At 60.7% G+C, this 12,267-nt stretch overlaps 1 protein-coding gene across 4 annotated transcripts in view; it reads right to left on the reverse strand.

Moving 5' to 3' along the window:
- TPM2 (tropomyosin 2) overlaps nt 1–6,796 on the reverse strand; it is a 73,687-nt gene extending 66,891 nt beyond the window's left edge. Inside the window, exon 1 of one of the 4 annotated variants that reach the window (XM_083155475.1) lies at nt 6,387–6,782. In XM_083155475.1, coding sequence (XP_083011601.1) covers nt 6,387–6,500 — 114 coding nt within the window. In that variant the 5' untranslated portion in view covers nt 6,501–6,782. Of the gene's footprint in view, nt 1–6,386 lie in introns of all 4 variants that reach the window. The other 3 variants (XM_083155473.1, XM_083155476.1, XM_083155474.1) reach the window with 3 other exon arrangements.
- Between the last annotated feature and the right edge of the window lie 5,471 nt (nt 6,797–12,267).

The raw sequence follows: 12,267 nt of genomic DNA on the forward strand, positions 1-12,267 counted from the left end.
AAAACTCACTTTATGACATCACAGGTAATACATTTCTTAAATGACATCACTGTGGCTCTGGCTATTTCAACTCTTGGGGGAAAAAAAACATTCCGATAAAAACGCAATGTTTATCTAATAGCCGGGAAGGGTTGATTCAAATGCACCCCCATTTACTGTATATACTCTGAAATGTTGTATATAGAAATGTGTCACGATAAATGCACTGCACATTGCAGTACCTATCACAAGATGTCGCTATAGTGCAAGGACAGACAGCACAGCACGCTACACATTAATATCCCTAAACCGCCTACACTCTACCTGAGGGTCACCCCCCCCAGACCTCCTATAATCTACCTGAGGGTCACCCCCAGAACTGGTATAATCTACCTGAGGGTCACCCCCAGACCTCCTATAATCTACCTGAGGGTCACTCCCCAGACCTCCTATAATCTACCTGAGGGTCACCCCCCAGACCTCCTATGATCTACCTGAGGTCACCCCCCAGACCTCCTATGATCTACCTGAGGGTCACCCCTCAGACTTCCTATAATCTACCTGAGGGTCACCCCCCCAGACATCCCATAATCTACCTGAGGGCCACCCCCCCAGACCTCCCATAATCTACCTGAGGGTCACCCCCAGACCTCCCATAATCTACCTGAGGGTCACCCCCAGACCTCCTATAATCTACCTGAGGGTCACCCCCAGACCTCCTATAATCTACCTGAGGGTCACCCCCCAAACCTCCTATAATCTACCTGAGGACCTCCTATAATCTACCTGAGGGTCACCCCCCAAACCTCTTATAATCTACCTGAGGGTCACCCCCCAGACCTCCTATAATCTTACTGAGGGTCACCCCCCAGACCTCCTATAATCTTACTGAGGGTCACCCCCAGAGGGTCACCCCCAGACCTCGTATAATCTACCTGAGGGTCACCCCCCAAACCTCCTATAATCTACCTGAGGACCTCCTATAATCTACCTGAGGGTCACCCCCCAAACCTCTTATAATCTACCTGAGGGTCACCCCCCAGACCTCCTATAATCTTACTGAGGGTCACCCCCCAGACCTATAATCTACTTGAGGGTCACCACCAGACCTCCTATAATCTACCTGAGGGTCACCCCCAGACCTAGTATAATCTACCGGAGGGTCACCCCCAGACCTCCTATAATCTACCTGAGGGTCACCCCCCAAACCTCCTATAATCTACCTGAGGGTCACCCCCCAGACCTCCTATGATCTACCTGAGGGTCACCCCTCAGACTTCCTATAATCTACCTGAGGGTCACCCCCCCAGACATCCCATAATCTACCTGAGGGCCACCCCCCCAGACCTCCCATAATCTACCTGAGGGTCACCCCCAGACCTCCCATAATCTACCTGAGGGTCACCCCCAGACCTCCTATAATCTACCTGAGGGTCACCCCCAGACCTCCTATAATCTACCTGAGGGTCACCCCCCAAACCTCCTATAATCTATCTGAGGGTCACCCCCAGACCTCCTATAATCTACCTGAGGGTCACCCCCAGACCTCCTATAATCTACCTGAGGGTCACCCCCCAAACCTCTTATAATCTACCTGAGGGTCACCCCCCAGACCTCCTATAATCTTACTGAGGGTCACCCCCCAGACCTATAATCTACCTGAGGATCACCCCCAGACCTCCTATAATCTGCCTGAGGGTCACCCCCAGACCTAGTATAATCTACCGGAGGGTCACCCCCAGACCTCCTATAATCTACCTGAGGGTCACCCCCCAAACCTCCTATAATCTACCTGAGGGTCACCCCCCAGACCTCCTATAATCTACCTGAGGGTCACCCCCCAGACCTATAATCTACCTGAGGGTCACCCCCAAACCTCCTATAAGCTACCTGAGGGTCACCCCCCAGACCTCCTATAATCTACCTGAGGGTCACCCCCAGACCTCCTATAATCTACCTGAGGGTCACCCCCCCAGACCTCCTATAATCTACCTGAGGGTCACCCCCCAGACCTCCTATAATCTACCTGAGGGTCACCCCCAGACCTCCTATAATCTACCTGAGGGTCACCCCCAGACCTAGTATAATCTACCGGAGGGTCACCCCCAGACCTCCTATAATCTACCTGAGGGTCACCCCCTGACCTCCTATAATCTACCTGAGGGCCACCCCCCCAGACCTCCCATAATCTACCTGAGGGTCACCCCCAGACCTCCCATAATCTACCTGAGGGTCACCCCCAGACCTCCTATAATCTACCTGAGGGTCACCCCCCAGACCTACTATAATCTACCTGAGGGTCACCCACAGACCTCCTATAATCTACCTGAGGGTCACCCCCAGACCTCCTATAATCTACCTGAGGGTCACCCCCAGACCTCCTATAATCTACCTGAGGGTCACCCCCCAAACCTCCTATAATCTACCGGAGGGTCACCCCCAGACCTCCTATAATCTACCTGAGGGTCACCCCCTGACCTCCTATAATCTACCTGAGGGCCACCCCCCCAGACCTCCCATAATCTACCTGAGGGTCACCCCCAGACCTCCTATAATCTACCTGAGGGTCACCCCCAGACCTCCTATAATCTACCTGAGGGTCACCCCCCAAACCTCCTATAATCTATCTGAGGGTCACCCCCAGACCTCCTATAATCTACCTGAGGGTCACCCCCAGACCTCCTATAATCTACCTGAGGGTCACCCCCCAAACCTCTTATAATCTACCTGAGGGTCACCCCCCAGACCTCCTATAATCTTACTGAGGGTCACCCCCCAGACCTATAATCTACCTGAGGATCACCCCCAGACCTCCTATAATCTGCCTGAGGGTCACCCCCAGACCTAGTATAATCTACCGGAGGGTCACCCCCAGACCTCCTATAATCTACCTGAGGGTCACCCCCCAAACCTCCTATAATCTACCTGAGGGTCACCCCCCAGACCTCCTATAATCTACCTGAGGGTCACCCCCCAGACCTATAATCTACCTGAGGGTCACCCTCAAACCTCCTATAATCTACCTGAGGGTCACCCCCCCAGACTTCCTATAAGCTACTTGAGGGTCACCCCCCAGACCTCCTATAATCTACCTGAGGGTCACCCCCAGACCTCCTATAATCTACCTGAGGGTCACCCCCCCAGACCTCCTATAATCTACCTGAGGGTCACCCCCCAGACCTCCTATAATCTACCTGAGGGTCACCCCCAGACCTCCTATAATCTACCTGAGGGTCACCCCCAGACCTAGTATAATCTACCGGAGGGTCACCCCCAGACCTCCTATAATCTACCTGAGGGTCACCCCCTGACCTCCTATAATCTACCTGAGGGCCACCCCCCCAGACCTCCCATAATCTACCTGAGGGTCACCCCCAGACCTCCCATAATCTACCTGAGGGTCACCCCCAGACCTCCTATAATCTACCTGAGGGTCACCCCCCAGACCTACTATAATCTACCTGAGGGTCACCCACAGACCTCCTATAATCTACCTGAGGGTCACCCCCAGACCTCCTATAATCTACCTGAGGGTCACCCCCAGACCTCCTATAATCTACCTGAGGGTCACCCCCCAAACCTCCTATAATCTACCTGAGGGTCACCCCCCAGACCTCCTATAATCTACCTGTGGGTCACCCCCCAGACCTATAATCTACCTGAGGGTCACCCCCAGACCTCCTATTATCTACCTGAGGGTCACCCCCAGATTTAGTATAATCTACCGGAGGGTCACCCCCAGACCTCCTATAATCTACCTGAGGGTCACCCCCAGACCTCCTATAATCTACCTGAGGGTCACCCCCCAGACCTCCTATAATCTACCTGAGGGTCACCCCCAGACCTAGTATAATCTACCTGAGGGTCACCCCCCAAACCTCCTATAATCTACCTGAGGGTCACCCCCCCAGACCTCCCATAATCTACCTGAGGGCCACCCCCCCAGACCTCCCATAATCTACCTGAGGGTCACCCCCAGACCTAGTATAATCTACCTGAGGGTCACCCCCCAAACCTCCTATAATCTACCTGAGGGTCACCCCCCCAGACCTCCCATAATCTACCTGAGGGCCACCCCCCCAGACCTCCCATAATCTACCTGAGGTTCACCCCCAGACCTCCCATAATCTACCTGAGGGTCACCCCCCAAACCTCCTATAATCTACCTGAGGGTCACCCCCCCAGACCTCCCATAATCTACCTGAGGGCCACCCCCCAGACCTCCCATAATCTACCTGAGGTTCACCCCCAGACCTCCCATAATCTACCTGAGGGTCACCCCCAGACCTCCTATAATCTACCTGAGGGTCACCCCCAGACCTAGTATAATCTACCGGAGGGTAACCCCCAGACCTCCTATAATCTACCTGAGGGTCACCCCCAGACCTCCTATAATCTACCTGAGGGTCACCCCCAGACCTAGTATAATCTACTTGAGGGTCACCCCCCAAACCTCCTATAATCTACCTGAGGGTCACCCCCCCAGACCTCCTATAATCTACCTGAGGGTCACCCCCAGACCTCCTATAATCTACCTGAGGGTCACCCCCCAGACATATAATCTACCTGAGGGTCACCCCCAGACCTCCTATAATCTACCTGAGGGTCACACCCAGACCTCCTATAATCTACCTGAGGGTCACCCCCAGAACTCCTATAATCTACCTGAGGGCCACCCCCCAAGACCTCCCATAATCTACCTGAGGGTCACCCCCAGACCTCCCATAATCTACCTGAGGGTCACCCCCAGACCTCCTATAATCTACCTGAGGGTAACCCACAGACCTCCTATAATCTACCTGAGGGTCACCCCCAGACCTAGTATAATCTACCTGAGGGTCACCCCCCAGACCTCCTATAATCTACCTGAGGGTCACCACCAGACCTCCTATAATCTACCTGAGGGTCACCCCCAGACCTCCTATAATCTACCTGAGGGTCACTCCCAGACCTCCTATAATCTACCTGAGGGTCACTCCCCAAACCTCCTATAATCTACCTGAGGGCCACCCCCCAGACCTCCCATAATCTACCTGAGGGTCACCCCCCAGACCTCCTATAATCTACCTGAGGTGAGGGTCACCCCCCCAGACCTCCTATAATCTACCTGAGGGTCACCCCCAGACCTAGTATAATCTACCTGAGGGTCACCCCCAGACCTCCTATAATCTACCTGAGGGTCCCCCCCTCCCCCCCCAGACCTCCTATAATCTACCTGAGGGTCACCCCCAGACCTCCTATAATCTACCTGAGGGTCCCCCCCAGACCTCCTATAATCTACCTGAGGGCCCCCCAGACCTAGTATAATCACCCATTCATAATAAAATAAACTCTGCTAGCCAGGTCCCATCTCAGAGCTTCAGGACAGGACAGATATGGTCTTGTTCCCACTGATTGCAGCCCCAGTAGCACCAGGACCAGGGTAAAAGTCCTAAATTATTTTCCATATTTTCCATATAATGCCATTAATGACAAGATTCCTGGCTGTGCCTGTTCTCCACTGCAGTGTACCAAGAGAGTGTTAGCTCCCCAGTCCAGTTGCTTGTTTGGTAATTTCCAGTACTGGGGTGTGCAATGGGTGTTACAGAGATGATGATGTCTATAATCCATTGGGGGTAGTGGTGGTGATAACACTGGGACTTGCTGTGGAACCCCAGGTGCTGTAGGAGGACACTGGTGGTGGCAGTAGTAGTCAGGCCACAGTTGGGGTAGTAGTGATAGACGGTGGGGGAGGGGGGGTAGTAGTCAGCTGGGGGCAGTAGTAGTAGTAGTAGTAAGACCCTGGCTTGGGCAGTAGAAGAAGTCAGACCTCGGCTGGTGGTAGCAGTAGTCAGTGCTGGCTGGGGGTAGTAGTAGTAGCAGTCAGCAACGGCTGGGGGGAGTAGTAGAAGTCAGCACCGGCTGGAGGTAGCAGTAGCAGTAAGGAGCCCCTGCTGTGGGCAGTAGTAGTAGTAGTAGTAGTAGAATTAAGACTCCAGATGGGGGTAATAGTAGTATGGTAACAGTAGTAAATAGTAGTAAAAGTCAGCACCAGCTGGGTGCAGTAATAGAAGTCGGGGGACCTCGCTGGGGGCAGTAGTAGTCAGTGCTGATTAGGGGTAGTAATAGTAAGAAGGCCCTTGATGGGGGGTAGGGGTAGCATTCAGCACTGGCTGTGGGTAGTAGCAGCCAGCACTGGCTTGGGGTAGTTGTAGCAGTAATACCCTGAATGGGGGTAGTAGTAATAAGGCCTCTGTATGAGGTACTAATAGAAGTCACCACCGGCTGGGGGTAGTAGTAGTAGAAGGACCCTGGATTGTGGTAGCAGCAGTAGTAGTAGTCTGGCCCCTGCTGGGGGTGGTAGTAGAAGTCAGCACCGGTTGGGGGCAGTAGTAGCAGTCGGGGGAGCCCGCTGAGGATAGTAGTACCTGCTTGCACCGGTCCTCCGCCTGCTTCTTGTCGCCTTCCGCCTGCTCCGCCCGGTCTATGGCATTCTCCTTGTCCAGCTTCAGCATCTGCATCTTCTTCTTTATGGCGTCCATGGCTGCGGTGCTGAGAGCGGGGCTGCTGCTGTACGGGGTCCGGGGATGAGTGCGGGGCTCCGGCTGCTGCTGCTGCTGAGGTCCGGGGGCTGGAGGAGATCTGCCCGGATTCCTAGCTTTATATCCCGGGAGTCAGACACCGCCCAGCACCGACTGTCCCAGCCTTGTATGGTAGGGACTGACCCGGGGGAGGAGGGGAGGGGGCCCGGGGGGATAGGAGGGCAGATACCGGGGGGAGAGGAGGGCAGATGCCGGGTGAACAGGGGGGATAGGAGGGCAGATAAATGGGGAGCCGGGGGGAGAGGAGGGCAGATACCGGGGGGAGAGGAGGGCAGATGCCGGGGGGAGAGGAGGGCAGATACCGGGTGAACAGGGGGGATAGGAGGGCAGATAAAGGGGGAGAGGAGGGCAGATACCGGGGGGAGAGGAGGGCAGATACCGGGGGGAGAGGAGGGCAGATACCGGGGGAACAGGGGGGAGAGGAGGGCAGATACCGGGGGGAGAGGAGGGCAGATACCGGGGGAGCCGGGGGGATAGGAGGGCAGATGCCGGGGGGAGAGGAGGGCAGATGCCGGGGGGAGAGGAGGGCAGATACCGGGGGCACGGGGGAGAGGAGGGCAGATGCCGGGGGGGAGAGGAGGGCAGATGCCGGGGGGAGAGGAGGGCAGATACCGGGGGAGCCGGGGGGAGAGGACGGAAGATACAGGGGGCCCGGGGGTAGAGGAGGGCAGATACCGGGGGGATAGGAGGGCAGATACCGGGGGGAGAGGAGGGCAGATGCCGGGGGGGATAGGAGGGCAGATACCGGGGGGTGAGGAGGGCAGATACCGGGGGGACTATGTAAAAACCGGACTAGACTCCGGACCGCCGGACAGGACATCAAAATCTGCAATCCGGAGCTTATAGGGTCCGGTCCGGGGGGTGTCTTGTCCGGGGGGGTCCCTGTGATAGCTATCACCAGGGTCATGGGGAGGGGAGATTACAGCTTCCCCGTGTGGTCCGGACCGTCCGGTTTTTGCTACATGCCCGGAACATACAGGGAGACTTTATTCTCCCCCTCCTCCTCTCCCTGGTGACAGGGGTCACAGGCAGAACCCCCAGACAGGACACCCCCCGGACCGGAGGCTACAAGCTCCAAAATGCAGAGTTTGATGTCTGGTCCGGCGGTCCGGGGGTTTTGTCCTGGTCCGGTTTTTACCCATACCCGATTCCGAGGGCCTGGGGGAGAGGAGGGCAGATGCCGGGGGAGAGGAGGGCAGATGCCGGGGGAGCCGGGGGGAGAGGAGGGCAGATGCCGGGGGAGAGGAGGGCAGATGCCGGGGGAGCCGGGGGGAGAGGAGGGCAGATACCGGGGGGAGAGGAGGGCAGATACCGGGGGAGCCGGGGGGATAGGAGGGCAGATGCCGGGGGGAGAGGAGGGCAGATGCCGGGGGGAGAGGAGGGCAGATACCGGGGGCACGGGGGAGAGGAGGGCAGATGCCGGGGGGGAGAGGAGGGCAGATGCCGGGGGGAGAGGAGGGCAGATACCGGGGGAGCCGGGGGGAGAGGACGGAAGATACAGGGGGCCCGGGGGTAGAGGAGGGCAGATACCGGGGGGATAGGAGGGCAGATACCGGGGGGAGAGGAGGGCAGATGCCGGGGGGGATAGGAGGGCAGATACCGGGGGGTGAGGAGGGCAGATACCGGGGGGACTATGTAAAAACCGGACTAGACTCCGGACCGCCGGACAGGACATCAAAATCTGCAATCCGGAGCTTATAGGGTCCGGTCCGGGGGGTGTCTTGTCCGGGGGGGTCCCTGTGATAGCTATCACCAGGGTCATGGGGAGGGGAGATTACAGCTTCCCCGTGTGGTCCGGACCGTCCGGTTTTTGCTACATGCCCGGAACATACAGGGAGACTTTATTCTCCCCCTCCTCCTCTCCCTGGTGACAGGGGTCACAGGCAGAACCCCCAGACAGGACACCCCCCGGACCGGAGGCTACAAGCTCCAAAATGCAGAGTTTGATGTCTGGTCCGGCGGTCCGGGGGTTTTGTCCTGGTCCGGTTTTTACCCATACCCGATTCCGAGGGCCTGGGGGAGAGGAGGGCAGATGCCGGGGGAGAGGAGGGCAGATGCCGGGGGAGCCGGGGGGAGAGGAGGGCAGATGCCGGGGGAGAGGAGGGCAGATGCCGGGGGAGCCGGGGGGAGAGGAGGGCAGATGCCGGGGGAGAGGAGGGCAGATGCCGGGGGAGCCGGGGGGAGAGGAGGGCAGATGCCGGGGGGATAGGAGGGCAGATAATGGGGGGAGAGGAGGGCAGATACGGGGGCCTGGGGGAGAGGAGGGCAGATGCCGGGGGGATAGGAGGGCAGATACAGGGGGCCCGGGGGGAGAGGAGGGCAGACACCGGGGGGTGAGGAGGGCAGATACCGGGGGCCTGGGGGAGCGGAGGGCAGATGCCGGGGGAGCCGGGGGGAGAGGAGGGCAGATGCCGGGGGGAGAGGAGGGCAGATACCGGGGGAGAGGAGGGCAGATAACGGGGGGAGAGGAGGGCAGATGCCGGGGGGAGAGGAGGGCAGATACCGGGGGCCCAGGGGAGAGGAGGGCAGATACCGGGGGAGCCGGGGGGAGAGGAGGGAAGATACAGGGGGCCCGGGGGGAGAGGAAGGCAGACACCGGGGAGCCGGGGGTAGAGGAGGGCAGATACCGGGGGAGCCAGGGGGAGAGGAGGGCAGATGCCGGGGGGGATAGGAGGGCAGATACCGGGGGGAGAGGAGGGCAGATACCGGGGGGTGAGGAGGGCAGATACCGGGGGCCTGGGGGAGAGGAGGGCAGATGCCGGGGGGAGAGGAGGGCAGATGCCGGGGGGATAGGAGGGCAGATACCGGGGGGAGAGGAGGGCAGATACCGGGGGTGAGTAGGGCAGATACCGGGGGCCTGGGGGAGAGGAGGGCAGATGCCGGGGGGAGAGGAGGGCAGATGCCGGGGGGATAGGAGGGCAGATACAGGGGGCCCCGGGGGGAGAGGAGGGCAGACACCGGGGAAGCCGGGGGTAGAGGAGGGCAGATACCGGGGGGAGAGGAGGGCAGATACCGGGGGAACAGGGGGGAGAGGAGGGCAGATACCGGGGGGAGAGGAGGGCAGATACCGGGGGAGCCGGGGGGATAGGAGGGCAGATGCCGGGGGGAGAGGAGGGCAGATGCCGGGGGGAGAGGAGGGCAGATACCGGGGGCACGGGGGAGAGGAGGGCAGATGCCGGGGGGGAGAGGAGGGCAGATGCCGGGGGGAGAGGAGGGCAGATGCCGGGGGGAGAGGAGGGCAGATACCGGGGGAGCCGGGGGGAGAGGACGGAAGATACAGGGGGCCCGGGGGTAGAGGAGGGCAGATACCGGGGGGATAGGAGGGCAGATACCGGGGGGAGAGGAGGGCAGATGCCGGGGGGGATAGGAGGGCAGATACCGGGGGGTGAGGAGGGCAGATACCGGGGGGACTATGTAAAAACCGGACCGGACTAGACTCCGGACCGCCGGACAGGACATCAAAATCTGCAATCCGGAGCTTATAGGGTCCGGTCCGGGGGGTGTCTTGTCCGGGGGGGTCCCTGTGATAGCTATCACCAGGGTCATGGGGAGGGGAGATTACAGCTTCCCCGTGTGGTCCGGACCGTCCGGTTTTTGCTACATGCCCGAAACATACAGGGAGACTTTATTCTCCCCCTCCTCCTCTCCCTGGTGACAGGGGTCACAGGCAGAACCCCCAGACAGGACACCCCCCGGACCGGAGGCTACAAGCTCCAAAATGCAGAGTTTGATGTCTGGTCCGGCGGTCCGGGGGTTTTGTCCTGGTCCGGTTTTTACCCATACCCGATTCCGAGGGCCTGGGGGAGAGGAGGGCAGATGCCGGGGGAGAGGAGGGCAGATGCCGGGGGAGCCGGGGGGAGAGGAGGGCAGATGCCGGGGGAGAGGAGGGCAGATGCCGGGGGAGCCGGGGGGAGAGGAGGGCAGATGCCGGGGGAGAGGAGGGCAGATGCCGGGGGAGCCGGGGGGAGAGGAGGGCAGATGCCGGGGGGATAGGAGGGCAGATAATGGGGGGAGAGGAGGGCAGATACGGGGGCCTGGGGGAGAGGAGGGCAGATGCCGGGGGGATAGGAGGGCAGATACAGGGGGCCCGGGGGGAGAGGAGGGCAGACACCGGGGGGTGAGGAGGGCAGATACCGGGGGCCTGGGGGAGCGGAGGGCAGATGCCGGGGGAGCCGGGGGGAGAGGAGGGCAGATGCCGGGGGGAGAGGAGGGCAGATACCGGGGGAGAGGAGGGCAGATAACGGGGGGAGAGGAGGGCAGATGCCGGGGGGAGAGGAGGGCAGATACCGGGGGCCCAGGGGAGAGGAGGGCAGATACCGGGGGAGCCGGGGGGAGAGGAGGGAAGATACAGGGGGCCCGGGGGGAGAGGAAGGCAGACACCGGGGAAGCCGGGGGTAGAGGAGGGCAGATACCGGGGGAGCCAGGGGGAGAGGAGGGCAGATGCCGGGGGGGATAGGAGGGCAGATACCGGGGGGAGAGGAGGGCAGATACCGGGGGGTGAGGAGGGCAGATACCGGGGGCCTGGGGGAGAGGAGGGCAGATGCCGGGGGGAGAGGAGGGCAGATGCCGGGGGGATAGGAGGGCAGATACCGGGGGGGAGAGGAGGGCAGATACCGGGGGTGAGTAGGGCAGATACCGGGGGCCTGGGGGAGAGGAGGGCAGATGCCGGGGGGAGAGGAGGGCAGATGCCGGGGGGATAGGAGGGCAGATACAGGGGGCCCCGGGGGGAGAGGAGGGCAGACACCGGGGAAGCCGGGGGTAGAGGAGGGCAGATACCGGGGGAGCCAGGGGGAGAGGAGGGCAGATGCCGGGGGGGATAGGAGGGCAGATACTGGGGGCCTGGGGGAGAGGAGGGCAGATACCGGGGGAGAGGGGCAAATACAGGGGACCCGGGGGAGCGGAGGGCAGATACCGGGGGGGAGAGGGGCAAATACAGGGGGCCCGGGGGAGATGAGGGCAGACACGGGGGTGGGGAGAGGGGCAGAGACAGGGGGCATGGGGGGAGAGGAGCAGATACCGGGGGAGCCGGAGGGGAGAGGGGCAGATACAGGGGGCCCGGGGGAGAGGAGGGCAGATACCGGGGGAGAGGGGCAAATACAGGGAGCCCGGGGGAGATGAGGGCAGATAAAGGGGTGGGGAGAGGGGCAGAGACGGGGGGGAGAGGGGCAGATACAGGGGGCCCGGGGGGAGAGGAGGGCAGATACAGAGGGAACTGGGGGTGGGGAGAGGGGCATATACAGGGGGCCCGGGGGAAAGGAGGGTAGATACCTGGGGAGCGGGGGGGAGAGGGGCAGATACAGGGGGAGATGTGGGCAGATACCGGGGGAGCCAGGGGGAGAGGGGCAGATACAGGGGGCCCAGGGGGAGATGAGGGCAGATACAGGGGGCCCAGGGGGAGAGGAGGGCAGATACCGGGGGGGGGGGGAGACAGAGGAGGGAAGATACCGGGGGAGGAGAGGGGGCAGATACCGGGGGAGCCAGAGGGGAGAGGGGCAGATACAGGGGGCCCAGAGGGAGAGGAGGGCAGATACCGGGGGAGCCGGAGGGGAGAGGGGCAGATACAGGGGGCCCGGGGGAGAGTAGGGCAGATACCGGGGGGAGAGGGGCAAATACAGGGGGCCCGGGGGAGAGGAGGGCAGATACTGGGGGGAGAGGGGCAAATACAGGGGGCCCGGGGTAGATGAGGGCAGATGCCGGGGGTGGGGAG

This window comes from Crinia signifera, chromosome 1 (genome assembly GCF_055691185.1).
Source record: "Crinia signifera chromosome 1, ASM5569118v1, whole genome shotgun sequence".
In the NCBI taxonomy this organism is placed as follows: Eukaryota; Metazoa; Chordata; class Amphibia; order Anura; family Myobatrachidae; genus Crinia; species Crinia signifera.